We start from the raw sequence: 17735 nt of genomic DNA, 5'->3' as shown, positions 1-17735 counted from the left end.
AACATGGAGGTAAAAAAAAGGCTCTAAAAATGCTGTGTTGTTTTTTATGCAGCCACTGGACTGTGAGAATTGGGTTGAAAAGTGCTCTGCCTGATATCTCAGTCAGGACAGTGCTACAGGAAAGACCAGATGTCATCTTGATCTTTGTCAACTTTATTATTTCTATCTTTAGACTTTTGCACAGAAGTAAAAAAGTTCTGTTATCTGACAAAGGTCAAGATATTATCTGATTTTTCCTGTAGCACTGTCCTGACTGTGAGATATTGGGCAGAGCAGTTTTCAACCCAATTTCACCCAGTCCTCTGCCCTGCTGTCACCAAGTCCTCTGCTGTCACCCAGTCCTCTGCCCTGCTGTCACCCAGTCCTCTGCTGTCACCCAGTCCTCTGCCCTGCTGTCACCCAGTCCTCTGCTGTCACCCAGTCCTCTGCCCTGCTGTCACCCAGTCCTCTGCTGTCACCAAGTCCTCTGCTGTCACCAAGTCCTCTGCTGTCACCCAGTCCTCTGCTGTCACCCAGCCCTCTGCCTGCTGTCACCCAGCCCTCTGCCTGCTGTCACCCAGTCCTCTGCCCTGCTGTCACCCAGCCCTCTGCTGTCACCCAATCCTCTGCCTGCTGTCACCCAGTCCTCTGCCCTGCTGTCACCCAGCCCTCTGCTGTCACCCAATCCTCTGCCCTGCTGTCACCCAGCCCTCTGCTGTCACCCAGTCATCTGCCTTCTGTCACCCAGCCCTCTGCTGTCACCCAGTCCACTACCTGCTGTCACCCAGTCCTCTGCCCTGCTGTCACCCAGTCCTCTGCCCTGCTGTCACCCAGTCCTCTGCCCGCTGTCTCCCAGTCCTCTGCCCTGTTGTCGCCCAGCCCTCTGCCCTGCTGTCACCCAGCCCTCTGCTGTCACCCAGTCCCCTGTTGTCGCCCAGTCCTCTGCCCTGCTGTCACCGAGCCCTCTGCTGTCACCCAGTCCCCTGTTGTCGCCCAGTCCTCTGCCCTGCTGTCACCGAGCCCTCTGCTGTCAACCATTTCTCTAAAAAAAAAATTTGAAATGTTGGCAACTATGCTCGCTGTGTAAGGCAGTTCAATGAGGGGGCAACAAACATTACAGGGGGTATAGACAGGGCCGGTGCTAGACTGTTTTGCGCCCTTTCTATACCGTATAGAGATATAGAAATTATATTTTAGCGGTACAGAAGTTTTGTTTTTTTCTGGGGGGGGGCGCAAGTAGCTGGTCTCGCCTAGGGCGCAAAATAGTCTAGCACTGACCCTGACCGCATGTGAATCACCGCATGTGAATCGTACCGCATTCCTGTGCACATCACATGGCTCGATTCCTGTACGAATCACATGCGGTGTTCCACATGCACTAGTGTGCACCTAGGCTTAGAGTTTCCCCAACTATTAGGAGAACAAACCCAGGGTTTATGATATCAGGGTTTATGAAAATATCAAAACATTATTTTCGTTAATAATACATGATTAGCAGACACAAACACGATGCGATGTCTGTGCTGTGTGATTCCAGCCATACAGTTTTTATGGCTAAAATCCCATCTGCAACAAAATGGTGCAGGAACCTTTTTTTTCTGCATCTGAATCGCATCACATGGGTGTTCACACCCATGCGATGCGATTCTGGCAGTTGCACTGTGTTTTGCAATCTGTTTCGGTGTATCGTTAATTTAACATTGACACCGCAACAGATCACATGGATGCTGTGTGATTGCTGTGCAGTGCGATGCGGGGAAACGCTGCGCATCTTGTGCATTTCCCATAGGGGTGCCACCTCTGCGGGATTCACCCTGACAGTTTGGGTTTTGAATCATGTGTCCGGGTTTCAGACCACCTGAAACCTGAACACCTTATTTAGACCGGACTCTGGCTTCCCAGCAGGGTTGCTGGCTGCAGTTGTCTAAGCTGAGAGACTGAAGTCTCCCCCTTCTCTCTCCTGCCTCTGAGTGAGTACACTAAGGTAAATCAGGGTTCTCAGAGCACCCCTTACATCAGAGTTCCCCTTTACACCAGAGGTCCTCTCCATTCAGAGTTCTCAGTGTTCCCCCTTAAATCAGGGTTCCCAGAGCATCCCTTAGGTTAGAGTCCCCAGAGTTCTCCCTTACATCAGAGTCTGCAGAGTCCCCCCTTACAGTAAAAGGGAACTCTGCAAGTTCAGATGTAAAAGGGGAACTCTGCGGATTCAGGTTTAACTACTTGCCGACCACCCGCCGCAGATGTACTGTGGCAAGGTGGCTCGGTTGCGCAAATTGCCATACCGGTACATCGATTCGTGCACTAGCTTTCGTGGGTGCGTGCTCCGATTGGCCAGCGGGGGAGCCAATCAGAGGGTCCGGCAGACTCGATGTCCACCAGCCGCCCACGATCGTTCCCCGTAGTGACAGAATAGAGATCTGCTGAAGTAAACAAGGCAGATCTCCGTTCTGTCGGGATGACACTGAGATCTGTCTTTCTGCTAAGCAGGAAGACGGATCTGTGTGTTTCCCCAGTCACACAGTCCCCCATACAGTTAAAAAACACAAACAGGGAACACATTTAACCCTTTGCTTGCCCCTGATGTTAACCCCTTCCCTGCCTGTGTCATTAGTACAATGTCAGTGCATATTTTTAGCACTGATCACTGTAATAATGTCACTGGTTCCCAAAAAAAGTGTCAAAAATGTCAGTCAGGTGTCCGATCTGTCCGCCACAATGTCGCAATCCCGCTCAAAATCACTGATCGCCGACATTACTAGTAAAAAAAAAATAAATAAAATTGTTTAAATGCCATAAATCTATCCCCTATTTTGTAGACGCTATAACTTTTGCGCAAACCAATCAATATATGCTTGTTGGGATTTCTTTTACCAAAAATATGTAGAAGAATACATATTGGCCTAACTTGATGAATCAACACAAAACAATCCCCTGCGCTCAGGCCCTTAGTCCATATGTAGGTAGTGTGGCCAACCCTTTGGATAAAGTGTGGAAAGTCAAAGGTCTTGCTGCCCTCCTCAGAACAATGGGTGTCCTTAAGGCTGAAACATATAAAAAAAGAGGGAGGGCTCACCGACCTTGTGCATTACCAAAGATAAAATTTATTTGGCTGGTAAAAACAAAGGTCATACTCACAAACAAGCGTTTAAAAAAGGCTTAACATTACTCCAAAGATTCGGTGCCATGTCTTCCAGACACCTGCAACCTGGACCGGATATTAGGAGGAACCAGATGGCATCACAAAACGGCTTACGCGTTAGGAGGGAGTTCCCTCTTCATCAGAACCTCAGCGATAGCAGGAATTGATGAATAAATTAATGAATAAATCTGTTTTTTTATATATTTTTTGGATATGTACTATGGATATGGATATGTATTATAGCAGAAAGTAAAAAATATTGGGTTTTTTTTTTCAAAATTGGCGTTTTTTTTGTTTATAGTGCAAAAAATTTAATCTGCAGAGGTGATCAAATACCACCAAAAGAAAGCTCTATATGTGGGATAAAAGGACCTCAATATTGTTTGGACCCTGGGCAAAAAAAAAAATGTTTGCCCCCCCATGCAGCTTCGCTCTCCACCTGCTGCGAGACTCAAAATCAGTTTACTGAATCAGATCAGACAGCGATTGCGATTGCTTGCCAGAATTTACAGTGTATAATTACTACTCACTGACTGGTTGCTAGAGGTTACAGCACATAATTTCTGCTTGTTGATTGGTTGCTAGAGATTACTGTACATCAATACTGCTCACTAATTGGTTGCTATAGGTTACTGCACATCATTACTGCTTACTGATTGGTTGATAGAGGTTACAGCACATCGTCTCCTTACTGCCTGCACACCATGGTCTGGGGAGGTGAGGGGACCCATCAACAGACAGAAAACTCCTAGGGATCCTAGAACTCCTGGGCTCAGTGGCAGTGCTGGGGGAAGGGGAGGGTGTGATCAGTGGCAATGCTGATTTTTTTTATACTGACTACCAATATAAAGAGGAGTTTCAACACTGGCCACCAATGTAATAGGGGTTTACACTGACCACTAATGTAATAGGAGCATTCACAGTAACCACCAAAGTAAGGAGGGATTTACACTGACCACCAATGTAAGGGGGACATTCACACTGGCCACTAATGTAATGGAGACATTTAGCCCGTGTTCACATTTGTGTGTATTGGGAATGCATGCAAAATCACTTTCCTGACACCAAAGAAACATGCTGCCCTTTAGCAGATACACAGCAGTGCCATTAATTGTTAATGACGCCCTCACGCATCTGCTGACATGTGCCTTGGCACCGTGTGATTTTGGAAAAGGGTTTGGGAGTGTCTTCCGCATTTCTAGCGCATAGAGCAGCCCATTGAAATGAATGGGCTGCCCTACACGTGACCTACATCTTTATCCACGCTGTCAGTACACCTTTGCATCCTTAAACCCCTGCTAACCTCTGCACCCCAAACCTCACCCATCCTCTCCACTCCAATCCCCCTCCCCTTTAACTCTACCTGCCTCCTCTGCTCATCTTTGCACCCACCTTCCTTACCTCTATACATCCCCTCCTTGCTCACCTGTGCACCTCAAACTGTAATTCCTTCTCTGCCTACCTCTGCACACTCCACACTACCCCCACCACCAATTTGCTTACCTTTGCAGAACAGGCTGATGTTAAGCTGAATGACCACAGTAATAGGCAGGACTTTCAAGTATGCCCCTTTACCTCCCCAGTGGGCAGCATTCAGCAGAGGTGATGGTGGATATGACCTCGGAGGGCATGAAATGCATATGAATACTGCCTCTATTTACATATCAATGTCGGTATTTACATGTAAACACAGGGTCTGCAGGTGAGTCATCTGTACACATTAGGGCAGAGCTGGGCAGCATTAGTAACAGAAATTCACACTGAGATATCAGGACATAGCACAGGACTAAAACCTCAAGGGATAAGGGAATTTAAACTGGGATAGTTGCCAAGAGGCAGCTGCTTTGGGCTCCACAACAATGACAGGGCCCAGGACAGTGGCCCCTTTTGCCCTGCCTTAAAGACGGCCCTGACAGCGTCACACACAACCGCGCAATTGGCAGTTAAAGCAACGCAGTGCCATATCGCAAAAAATGGCCTGGTCATTAAGGGGGTAAATCTTTCCGGGGCTGAAGTGGTTAAAAGGGGAACTCTGTGGACTCTGATGTAAGAGGGGACTCTTGTGATTAACTTCAGATGATTATGTTATTTAATCACAAAATATATGTACTGCATATACTGTAAAAAAAAAAAAATTGCTGTGCGCCGCTAAAGTGTTCGGGTTTGACTTGAAGCAAAGGTGGTCACTCTAGTTTCCCGCATTGCATCAGTGTGAACCAAGGCTTAAGGCGATTGTACAATCAGATTGTATAGTGTATGGCCAGCTTCCGATGTTCACCACACTTCACAGTTTTGATCCTGCACTCTCAGTGCCCATGTGCAAACGGGTAACTACAGCCTGGGCTCCATCACTAGATAATCCAAGCCATGTGATTACTAGCTACGAACAATAGCTGCACTTTCCATGTCACATAGCGATCCATACAATCTACTATCACATAATAGAAGGAGGAGGACTCTCCTTGCTTCATGTGACACGCCTGCTCCCCTCCGTCTCCACTCAGCCCCAGGGCCACGTGACTGGGTTCCACGCTTATTGTAGACAATGAACTCCCAGATACAGCCCGTACTACACGCCCCTCTTCTTTTGCTGACGTCACCTCCTTTTCCGCCAATCCGGGGACAGAACGAGGCTCTTTAAAAAAATAAGTGCCGGCGATGGTGTGGCAGTCAGCTGTATACAAATCCTTCCGCCCATGTAAACATAAGGAGTGGATCCCACCGTTGAAAGGCAGTTGGTCTAGAATGGGATGGGATCTGTCAGTGGAGGAGGGCCGGGCCAATCGCTGCTCAGAGGAAGGAGTTTTCCCCTCTATGGCGAAATCGGCCAGTGGCTGATTACTTAGAAATACATTCAAACAAAATCGGCTGATTTCTGAGTATAACACCGATGTCACTTATCATTGTGATCGCACATGTCACACGTCTACCATTCATATAAGTTCAGTCCATCATAGGACGATGGAAAGCAGAGTTAAATAATGAGGTCACTAGCATAGCTTGTCCCTATGGCCGTCCCAGGCAAGTCATGTGTTCTCCTAGCATTGTGTGCCCTCCGATCCTTGACACAGACCCCCCCCGATCTCTGACACAGACCCCCCCCCTCATCCTTGACACAGACCCCCCCCCCCCGATCTCTGACACAGACCCCCCCCCCTCCGATCCCTGACACAGACTCCCCCCCCCCCATCCTTGACATAGACCCCGATTCTTGACACAGACCCCCCCTCCGATCCCTGACACAGACCCCGATCCCTGACACAGACCCCCGATCCCTGACACAGACCCCCCCCCCCCCTCCGATCATTGACACAGACCCCCTCCTCCTCCCCTCCGGGTGTCTGACGTGCTCGGAGCACACACTGGGACTACTTGTTCTCAGCCACCCCTACTCGGCGGATGGACACCTCTGCCATCGCTGTGCTGAGTGCGGCCTCGCTCGTTCTCTGTCGGTTGGATTGTGTCGCTCCGCCTCCCTGACTGGCAGCTCACCCGGTGTGTAGAGCCGGCTCGGTGCGACTTCAACGGTTCCCCTCCCCCCCCGGTACCCGGCGACATGGAGTTCGTCCCCCCGCCGGAGTGCCCGGTGTTCGAGCCCAGCCGCGAGGAATTCTCCGACCCGTTCGCCTTTATTAATAAGATTCGGCCCATAGCGGAGCGCACCGGGATCTGCAAAGTGCGGCCGCCGCCGGTAAGTATGAGGAAAGGTGGGGGGACGGGGGGCGCCCACTCGTGTTCTAATGAATGGGGGGGGGGGTCAGGAGGTGCCCACCGGCAATGGGGGAGGGAGAGTCTATAGAAGCCAACTGCCCCCTCCAGGGCGGATCTGAGACATTTTTGGGGTGCCCCCCCTTATCCAGTCACAGGATGATGGGCTCCCTCTCAGCATGGCGGAGGCTGCACCTCCCGGAAGTTTCCCCCATATTGTCATCCCATCTCTCCTTTCTAGGCGATCGCTTGTCACACTTGTATTTTTTTAGGGGGGGGTTGGAAGGAGACCAGGGGGCCTCCAGAAAGTCTTCAATATGGCGCCCGAGCCCCCAATCCTTTGTGTGTGCAGAGAAGGGGGGCACAGCACACATCATAACATGACACCATAGCCCCCCCACGGTGCACGATCACAACCTGTGGACACAACAAAGACAAGGCAAAGTCTGCCATGGATGGATGGGGCCAGAGTTGGAATCATGGTGGCTGTGACACAATGCAGCACTGGATGGAGCTGCCTACACCCCCCTCCCCCCTCCATATCACATGTACACTGAGTGCCATTGGAACCCAAACTTTACTGATTGTACATGGATGGGGCATTGGGCAAGAAAGGAGGCCATTTCTTCATAGGAGAGAATAGGGATCTGTCTGTGCCTGGGAGCTGGAGCTCATTAGCCAGGTATTGACATACAAGCAGGATCTTGGGCAGTCATCAGTGTCCTCCTACTAACTATTAGCAATAGACTTTTAGATTTATCACAAAAACGAACAATCCCAAGAAGAAATAACTCAACCCACAGAAATAAAAATCCCCATCCAGTGTTGTCAAGTCATAGTGGGATCATAGGTGATATAAAGCCTGTGAAATAACCCAAAGTATTGGCAGTGTGTGTACATTGAGGTGGCATTATTTAGGATCTCTTTAGCTTTTCTTTTGGCTACATCATTTTTCTGTTTCACCAAGTTTAATGTTCCACTTCTCTTAAAACAATACATTGGACGTTTTGGCTTTTCTTTTAAGGATTTTGCTCAAGGATGACTGTCCCCTTTTTTTAACTTTTGCCGAGCTCATTATCCAAGCACAGACCAAAATCACACCCGGGTCAGCCATCTTTAAAACTCCTGCAAGCCTAGTAATCGGCTTGTGTCCTTTTATCTGTCAAGTGAATGTCATATTATAGGCTGCTTTTGATTAGTGGCTACCATAATTATTTTGCTTTTTTTTTTTTTTTTCCTCTTGGCTTGTGTTTTTTATTTTTGTAATCTCTTTAATTTTTTTTTTTTAGCTTTTACTTATTTATTTTTTAAGTTTTTTTTTTTTTTCCCTTTAACCACCTTCTCTTTTTTTTTAACTCTCTCTTTTGTTTTGTTTTTTTCTTTTTATGTCTACAGCTGACTTTCATGTTGAAACTTAAGTTTGTTTTTCACAAACTGTTACAAATATAAACAGATGGCAGTTGTAAAAGCATCATAGACTTTATTTTGGTTCAGAATGTTGCGTATTTAAACATACAAAGAAGCAAACTTGTGTTTTTTGTTTAATTTTTTTGTTTCATTTTGTAGTGTTGTTTATACACACCAGTATGTATGCCTTTTCTTTTGTTTCCAAGTGCATTGAGCTTTCCTATGGGGATCCATGAATGCTGTGTATAGTATAAGTTAATTGCCAAAATAATAGGGGGAGGGGGGACAACTATTGTGTAGTAGGGAGGATTTTATGGTTGACTTTTGTGTGTGAGGGGTTGAAATGCCTCCTCAGCATTGGATTAGAGCTGCCCCATGTTGTTATTGTAGCCAGCTTGGGCTGTGTTTAGTCTCTTTAACCTTGTCCTCCTTTTTTTTTTTTTTTTTTGTGGTATTGGGGTGGTGGTGGCCCCAGCATGTCACATCCCAGCTTGTATGACAGAATAGATGATCATTTCCAGCACATCCAGGTTTCCCATCTGGGAGTCTGCTCCATCCTTCTCATTTAATACCGTCCACCATTTTACACACTGTCACATATACACATGCAGAGAGCAGCCAATATGGCTACTTCACCTTTCAATAAAAGTTGTATGCTGTTGGCACTACAGTAGTTATATGTGACAATGGAGTGATTTTACTTTAGTTGTATTCTGTGCCTTAATTCTATCCCTATTTACTTGCCTGTCCCACAATGTAGTGTTTTTGAGTCAGACGACTTTGTTTCCAATTAAGATGAGCTAGGAATGAGATTGTTTTAATTTTTATTATAGGGCAGTGGAAAATCTAATCACAGTATAGATATTAATATTGGGTATCCCTTTATTTAAGATGGTTTAAATTATTACTAGCTCAATGGTCATTGTACTTGAAATTCCTGAAACCTCTTGAGTCCTCTTGTGAGTTTTGTTTGCATTGTTATTGGCTGTCCTGTGGCAGAGTAATGTATTTGTTATTACAGTATTCAAATGTAAAATGCCTTCTCACTGATTAAAACTTTAAAGTGAACGTATACTCAAATTACACCCCTCCTCCATTCCCCTCATTGAGACTGTTCATATACCCTGCAATAATAGCAAAAAAAAGTCCAGCTGAGAATGACAGATGTCTCCTAAGGGCAGAAGGTGGTGGTAACCAATCACTGGCTCCCACTGAACTACAGTTTTGCCCTTTTTAGATGAAATCACATGACTAATGCCTTTTAGCATTTAGAAGCCCAAACAAGTGATATGGTGGCCAAAAGCAGAATATTACTGTGGGGCAAATAAGGCTCCATGCACAATAGAGTTTTTTTATAAGCTCACAAAACGCTAGAAAAAAAATGCTAGATGAAAAATGCGGATACTATCGTTTTTTTGTGCCGGCTTGTAGTAGCTTTTTGGAGCCTTAGCATTTTTACAGTACAAAAAAAAAAAAAAAAAACTGCTCAAAAAAAGCCGTTAGGAGCATCTTATTAGGCTTAATGTACACAGGACATTTTGAACCTTTTCCTGAACGATTTAACTTGACAGATAGTAACCGACATTTAAAAACGTCAGTTTTGCCGAGTTTCCATTTAGAAGCGTTTTTTTTTTTTTTTTTAAAACAGCCAAAAATGTGTCTCCATTAAAAATGCCTGTAAACTAAATGGGGCTAAACATGAGTTACCGTGTTTACAGGCATTTGGCGTTTCAAATGCCTCTGAACATCCGCCGTCCTGAACGCATTTTTTTTTTTTTTTGCTTTCCAAAAAATGCTTCTAAACTCAACTGCCTAGAAACTACTATAAATGACCCTGTGTACATGTACTGATAAGATAACATAGAGGAGAGTTCAGGGGCAGCTGAAAAAAAATGCCCAACTGATCCTAAATGTCCATTTACCAGCAGCAGTGTACATGAGGCCTAAGCGTGGTGTTTTTTTTTTTTTCTACTCTTAAACGTTGAAGTTTGAAAAACACTTCTAGCATAAAATAGTGTGCATGGACACATAGAATAACACAATTCGCTTAAAGGAGCAGGAAAAAAGTGCCTCCAATCCCTTCATTGGGAATGGGGGGTGCTGGTTGGCGGTGGTTGCTTTGTGTCAACTTTAAAAAGGACCTTTGCATTCCCCAACCATGTAAACATGGTGCTACCTTCTTAATCTATTTCATCACCTTTTTTAAAATGCTGATGATGCAAAAATCCTGCTTTAAAATGAGGAAACTGTGCACTTATGTAAGTAAGTCAACATAGCTAAGGCTAAACCTACCCCCACACCCATGCTAAGCCTCTTCTATCTACCCTGCAAAGAAAAGATGTCTGTACTTGCCTGTTCTGAAGCTTCTCCGGTTTGGCCCCACGGTCTGCTGTCAGCGGCAGCTTCAGTGTAGAGGAGGGGTGACCAACAACGGGCGCCCCATAGTAAGCATTTGGGTGACATCATTGTGCAGGCTATGCAGCCATTGTCGTATATATCTCCTCTACAGAAGCTGCCCCTGGAGAGCTCATGTGACCAGACTAGCTTCAGAACAGGTAAGCATACACACCTTTTCTTTACAGGGTTAGATAGACTTAGAATGGGTGAGGAAGTAGATTTAGCCATAGATTTTGACTAAACTTCCAATTTTTAAATCTACACTCAATAGGTAATTTTAAAAGGGAGATCTGAGGGCAGAGTACATAAGTACATCAAGTTTTAAACAAAACTGCATCTAGGGCAAAACTTTGATAAAGCTTTTGAGGCAAATATTGGGAGGGGGAAATGTATATAAAATTTTGAGAATTGTCTGATTATAAAAGTAAAAAATGCCCCCAAAAATTTCCTGCCTGGGAGACCTGAGATGAAATGAAGTTACAGGCATACCCCACTGTATTCAATAGTCTCTTAGTTCTCATTTTATCTTTATAAATGCTTATAATCATATGTTGGTAGCTGTTGCTATGGGTAACGTCAGATAGTGCAGTGTTTATTAGAAGGGCTAATCCTGGTGTTGGCTGCTTTTGAACACCAATAACAGGTGACCAAATCCACTGTGAAGTGCAGAAGTACAAACTGTTTAAATTGAGACTCTTGGTTCATATGTTTAAGGCTAAGCTCAAACATTGTGTCTGCTTTTTCATGCATGCTCTACTTTTTTTCCTTTTTTTTTTTTTTTCAATTTGCATTTTTAGTTCAATTATTTTTCATGTGCTCTCATTGAAGTCTTTGGGCCAAAAGAAGCGCCTTCACTTTTTTCCCCAAGTCATACATAAACACATTGCATAGATGTGAATGCACTCCATAGGCAATAGTGGATATCCTCATATGCGAGTTGGCACAGATGAGAAAAAAAGGCTTAGAACGGCCACACAGAGAGCAAATTTTGTCCGGTTTTTGACGAACTGACCAAAATTTGCTTTGTGGGGTGGCCCTGTCGACTGCCTTCCCTCCAACGTCCTTGGATTGAACTAAAAGAGTTGGGTGGACAATTGTTGGCTGAACAGCACCAGCATAAAGGCTCGTTCACACAAGAGTTTGTAGGGTGGTAAAACCCTAAGGTTGAACTGCAACTTTACCCCCTAGTCGCTCCCCCAGAGGCAGTGGCCAGAGGTGTGCACATGCTGCATCCATGATGCTTTGCTTTGGGGCTGTGGCAGGGATTATAACCCATTGTCTCTTTTGTCGGCATTGCACCTACCTAGTTCCACCCTTTTAAGTGAATGGGGCTGCTCTGCAACACCCTGCAATGCACTCACCACCTGTCAGATGCTTTCTGAAGAAAAATACGAAAGGAGAATGCTCCTCAGAGACCCAAGCAAGTATGAACGAGCCCTAAGATGCAGGCACTGTTCGAGTATATTGATAGCTGACAGAGTCAGTTGTCAAAAACAATAGCCACAGTGGGAATTGAATTCATCAGTGCTGTTTATTGTAGATGGAGGAATCTGTTAAAAATCTATATGTGCATGGCCAGCTTTACTCTGCTCAGAATTACACATTGGTCACTATTGCTGCGAGTAACATGGAACAATGCTGGCTTGTTGAGAAGGTCTATGCAGCACTCCTGGCATTTTCTGCACTTATATGTATATCACAGAAGGGTTATCTAGTCAAGGCAAACGCATGTTGCTGGAAAAATAAGGATGAATCTCCTTCGGGAAAAGATATGGTAATGGTATCCTACCATTCATAAGTGGTACCCACATCAGGCACTCGCCAAGCTGAAGGTATAGGCAGATAGGCTGAGCCCCTGACATGTTTGTCTCATGGCTTCCTTAAAGGGCGTGGTCTGTCTTTTTCTCTCTTAATTACTCATAGACTGTTTTTCAAATACACTTTTATTTTTCCAAAAACATGCAGATTAAGCACCACTGTTATTGATACTGATGGTATACAGCAGCAGTGACATGATTGTTACAGTAAAGGTCTCTGACAGTCTGCCTTCATTTCCTCTGGTGTGTGACATAAGATGGCTGTTCCCAATTGGGGTGTAACTGGGTCTCTGGGGGACAGACTTGAATAAAGTGTTTTGCTGATTATGCACTGGTGAGTTGCTTATAAGCTGTGGCAGTGGTTTCTGAGAACAATAGCAAAGGGAACGGTTACTTTAAGAAGTTCTTGTGCTTGGGAATGCTAGCTATGGTCCATCTAATTTAATGTTGGGATTCCCAAAATATTATTTATAAAATACAACTATTCTCTCTTGATTATAAGACATACTGCTAATATTTTTTTGCCAGAAGCCTGTTAAATGTGATGCCGCTTTCAGTAATCTATTTGTGAGAAACCTCAGATGAATCCTGCCATGTTTGAATGCTTGGGCATATACTAGTTAACGTCACTTGGGCTACGTTCACACTGGCAGCGTGGGCCATTCGTGGTAAAGCTCCACTCGTTTTTGCGGCGCTTTTGCGCTGCTTTTTGGCCGATAGCGGGGCGCTTTGAACCCCAAATAATGGGCGGGGCGTTTTGGGAGCTCTAAATACAGCGCTTCCAAACCACCCCAAAGATGCTGCTTGCAGGACTTTTCCTAATGTCCCGCAAGCGCCCCGCCGCAGTGTGAAAAGTCACATTGAAATGAATGGGAGGTGGTTTTCAGGTGCTTTACGGGTGCTTTTTCGAGCTCTAAAATGCCTGAAAACTGCCTCAGTGAGAAAGGGGTCTTAGTATTGTGCTGAACAAGTTTGCAGCCGGCAGTTAGAAAATGCTGATTTTCAAGAGACATTGCATACTATTATTTCCATTCATGATGGGTGTGCTTTTATTGTGGTCCTCAGGAATTGTTACATCACAGTTCTTAGCCACATTCTATAGTGGCTTGCTGCTTCAGATAGAATGATGCTTTGACAGGTTTGGTATGCAGGAGCAATACAAAGGATAGTATGTGTGGTGATGGGTAGGTGGCAGACTTTCTGTTGATGTTTGAGTGCTCTGGTTTTGTTGACCTGTGCAGGGAAAAGCTGATCACTTATCCTGGCCATACACTTGGCAGTCTATAGCTGTTTTATCCCCAAAAAAATCATGGGAACCTGTCACTAGCAATTTTTATCAAAACCATTAAATGATCGAACGTGTTAGCGGTAACATGCCTTGATCTGCTTATTAATTTTTCCAGTTGAAAGTAGGTTGAAATGGTTAGATTTGCCAAATGTATGGCTAGCATTGTACCAGAATGGCAGAATGAATAAAAAAAAGCACCAAATTTGTACCTCCCCATTGAAATGCATTGAAAATGCAGCAAGAATGCATCAATAACACACCAGTGTTACAATTTTGATGTGGTTGTTGAGTCACATGACCTATGAAAAACACACCATAAGCACAGTAAAATCGTGGCAAAAATGCGTGCGTGTTGGGCAACATTATCGGTGCTTTACTAATTTTTATGAACTACCTTTGCTGCACAAGTGTATCTTCACATTTATCTAGGTGGGTAGAGACCAACTCATGTGGATGGTGCATAAGCATTTGTTTGCACCACATTTTCGTTTGTTGTGAATTATCTGCCTTGTTAACTTTTCATCCATTTGATAATTCATCCAAGGTCTGGCAGATTCTATCCATGCTGCTTTTTCTTGTTTTAAGCTAAACAGCCACACATGTATATCTATGCCATTGCATAGATGTCGGTGTTGAAAATGCATCTAAAATGTGTGTATTCTTAGATAAAGTAAAAGTTAGTGGTTCTATCACAATAATTGGCTTGATGTTTTCCAGTGCTTCTGAGAACAAGAGTTTTTCCCTTTTTTGTTGTTGCACTTATGGGCTCTCTTCAAATCTTTTTGCCAGCAGAACAAAGGAAAATTTGATGTGAATTACATGACTTCAGATATAGTGCTTCCATCATTATTGTAAAATGCTTGTTAATATTCCATTCTATTAATATTCGCCTTGCTTTTACCCCCCGTTTGCTTTGCATAATGGGATGATGCAGGGATGTCCTCTCACCGATATCTATTCATTATCTTGCTGGAAACATTTTTAAATTCAGTAAGAATCAATATCTCATCAATATTCAGCAGACCTCAACATCTCTCCTTAACCCTCTAAAAGAGCTACAATACTACAGGTATCTGCTCCCACGTCCAGGGAAAGATTACGGCGAACTACGTAATGTCTGCCCCCAATGCCTTCTGGGAGACACAGGGGTCCCAGAAGAAAGCAAGGACCATTCAGAAAGCGCAGCACAACTCGCACAGTAGAAAACAGGCTGTGAAGCCGTAAGGCTTCACTTCCTGTTTCCCTTAGTAATGATGCTGGCGCCTGGACCCGAGGGACGGGTCGGCTTTGGGTGCCAACATCGTGGGCTCCCAGGACAGGTAAGTGTCCATTTATTTAAAAGTCAGCAGCTACAGTATTTGTAGCTGCTGACTTTTATTTTTCTTTTTTTACCCAGGCAGAACTCCTCTTTAATCTATCTAAATCTGAAATTATGAATATTAGTCTCCCCACCTCTGCAACCTTCATGTTAGGTTCATACATTTCAGCAATACATTGAAATATTTGGGTATATCTAATTTCATACATTGCTTTTTATATTTAAAGCATAGTTTTAAAGTGCAGTTGAAAAAAAAAAAACATTTCATTAGAAGGGATTTAACTTGCAGTTAGTTGGACGCGTCCCTTGTGCTGATACTTCTGCTAGGTAAAATCCTCCTCCACTAATGCACTCCAGCTCCTGCCTCCATAATCTTCCAGTGCGGAAAGGATTACTAGAACTGCTAGAACTGCGGGAGCTGTCACAGGCTCTCATCAAAAGGGCCTGCCTCCCTCTTTTCAATGATATGCCTGTCCTCCATTTGTAGATCATTTTTCTTTCATAGAGCACCTGGGTGGAACAGTCAGATGTTTTTGATGAAGCCCGTGACAGCTGTCAAAGTTCTATTAACCCCTGCCGCACCAGTGGGGGTATTGATGGAGAAAGATTTCACCTAACCTAACAGAAGAGTCGGCACAAGAGACACATTGTGCTGACTGTAAGTTAAGTTTCTTATGCTCATTTTCATGTGTTTTTTGACTGCACTTAGAGCCCTTTTTACACTGAGGAGCTTCTAAACTGCCCGTCATGAGAGTCTTTGTAGCACTTTTGAGGCTATTGCGGTGTGCTTTTTAAAGGATACGTGACTCAAAAACTGCTCCAAAAAACAATTTGGGGTGCTTCCCATTCATTTCAGTGGAAAGGGGTGTTTTTAAGGCGCCTTTTTATTTTTAGCTCACCAAGCATGCTCCAAAGATGCTGCATGCTGGATTTTTTTCACTGCACTGTCAGCTATTGAAGCGTTTTGTGAGCTTTTCAGCCCTTTTTTTTATTATGTTACTGCCAAAGTGCTTGAAAAACATCTTGGTTTGAAAGGGGTCTTAGACTTTAAAATGAAATATACTCCAATTCTAAATGAAATAAGTTGGGTAGTCCTATCTTGGAGGAAAAAGTTCTTCCTCATGAATGGGAAATATAAGTATTCTAAAAATGAATGTGCTTTCTAGAATTCTTTTCTTTTTGTCAGGTGCTATCCACATAAATTCATCCTAGACTGGTGGATTGTGAATGTTTCTGACATGCGCCTGTTGAGAGGATAAACCTATGTAAAAGTTCTGTTTTTTTTTATCCCTTTTTATTTATTTTTTTGTGATTCTTTTCTTTGTATATATTTTATGCACTGCCCACCTTTTGGGATATTAAATTACACTGTGTCACATTGCACTGTGTTTTGGTAGGTTGTAAACTAGCAGATCTGCTGGACGGAGGTATATATATATATATACACACACATATATATTAATATGTGCATACACACATATTATAAATATATATATATATTATGTGTGTATGCATGCCTAGCAGACCAGTTAGTACAATGGGTAGGTGGTGGGAAGCTACCATTTGTTAAGAGTCTGATGTGGGGGTGTGCGTGGGCAGTGATTAACACAAGAATTCTAGCTAGTAGGGTAGCCTGAGGAATCATAGAATAGTCTAGCTAATGGCTAGACTACTCCCCAACCCTTAGAGTGGACCGGATTGCATGTAAGAATTGTATCTGCCTGTGTGTGGCCAGCTAGTTAGATCAGAGGTAGTGTGGGCTTTGAAATGTGTATTACAGCCAGTCTTACTTGCTCAAAGTAAGCTCCCCCTCATTTCCTCATACCCCCAAACAAGGTTCTTGCCTTGGTTAACCAGTGGCCTTGGGCTTGTGTCCTTGACATGCAGAGTTACCAGAGTTCTCCCTGCTGACATCAGAATAGTAAGGCCGGGTTCACGTATGTGTGGCCGCGGGTTAGTCCCTGGGGTACGGTGCGTGTCTGTTCTCTGGTTCAGGTGCCATTCAGGTCTGAATTTTTGCCTCAATTCACTCCTGAACCTGACTCAAACACACACTGGACCCTTCTGCAACCTGGACCGTGGCCGTCCGGGACTTGTGTTAACTGGCTCCATTGAGCGCGATCACACTCGTCTGTCATGCGAATTGGATGCCGAGAAAGCCGCATTCAATTTGCATGTGTGTGAACCCAGCCTCAAAGATGGAAACGGAGTGGTTACTATAGTTACCTTGGTAAAGAATTAAAGGTAAGCTGTCACGAGATAAATGCTATGCTGTTATTTCTGACCTCTGCCAAAAAAAGAAAAACTGCAGCTATTCTTGGGAAAAGGACACTTGAAAATATCTGCAATTATCAAGAAAATGTAACAACTTTCTTATGTTTTGAATGACTGAAGACTGATGACATTTTGCGCCTGCGCCACCACAGCTGCCTTGATAGATGACTCATTCAGGGCCAGAGGAAAGATGTAAACATTAACAATGTGTAGGTAGTGGTGGCGACGCAGACGCTCTGTTTTTAGAAGGCTGGTAGGCGGCCAACTCATTGCAAGCAGGGAGCAACTGATCTTACTGGACAAAAAATGTTTTCAAAAGTTTTGCTTCCTGAAAAACTTCAGGTAATTGACAGACCCCTTCAGACAGAGCACAAATACATAGGGGTCTTGAGAAATATGAAATGAATT

At 44.2% G+C, this 17735-nt stretch overlaps 1 protein-coding gene across 1 annotated transcript in view; it reads left to right on the top strand.

Moving 5' to 3' along the window:
- The first annotated feature begins 6501 nt into the window (after nt 1–6501).
- Nucleotides 6502–17735, top strand: part of KDM5B (lysine demethylase 5B) — a 116506-nt gene continuing 105272 nt past the window's right edge. The window contains exon 1 of the mRNA XM_073616068.1: nt 6502–6809. Within this exon, the coding sequence (XP_073472169.1) occupies nt 6675–6809 (135 nt within the window). The 5' untranslated portion in view covers nt 6502–6674. The remainder of the gene's footprint in view (nt 6810–17735) is intronic.

Source organism: Aquarana catesbeiana, linkage group LG02 (assembly GCF_042186555.1).
Source record: "Aquarana catesbeiana isolate 2022-GZ linkage group LG02, ASM4218655v1, whole genome shotgun sequence".
NCBI lineage: Eukaryota > Metazoa > Chordata > Amphibia > Anura > Ranidae > Aquarana > Aquarana catesbeiana.
The sequence above is the reverse complement of the archived record's forward strand: the minus strand, read 5'-3'. Positions and strand labels throughout refer to the sequence as shown.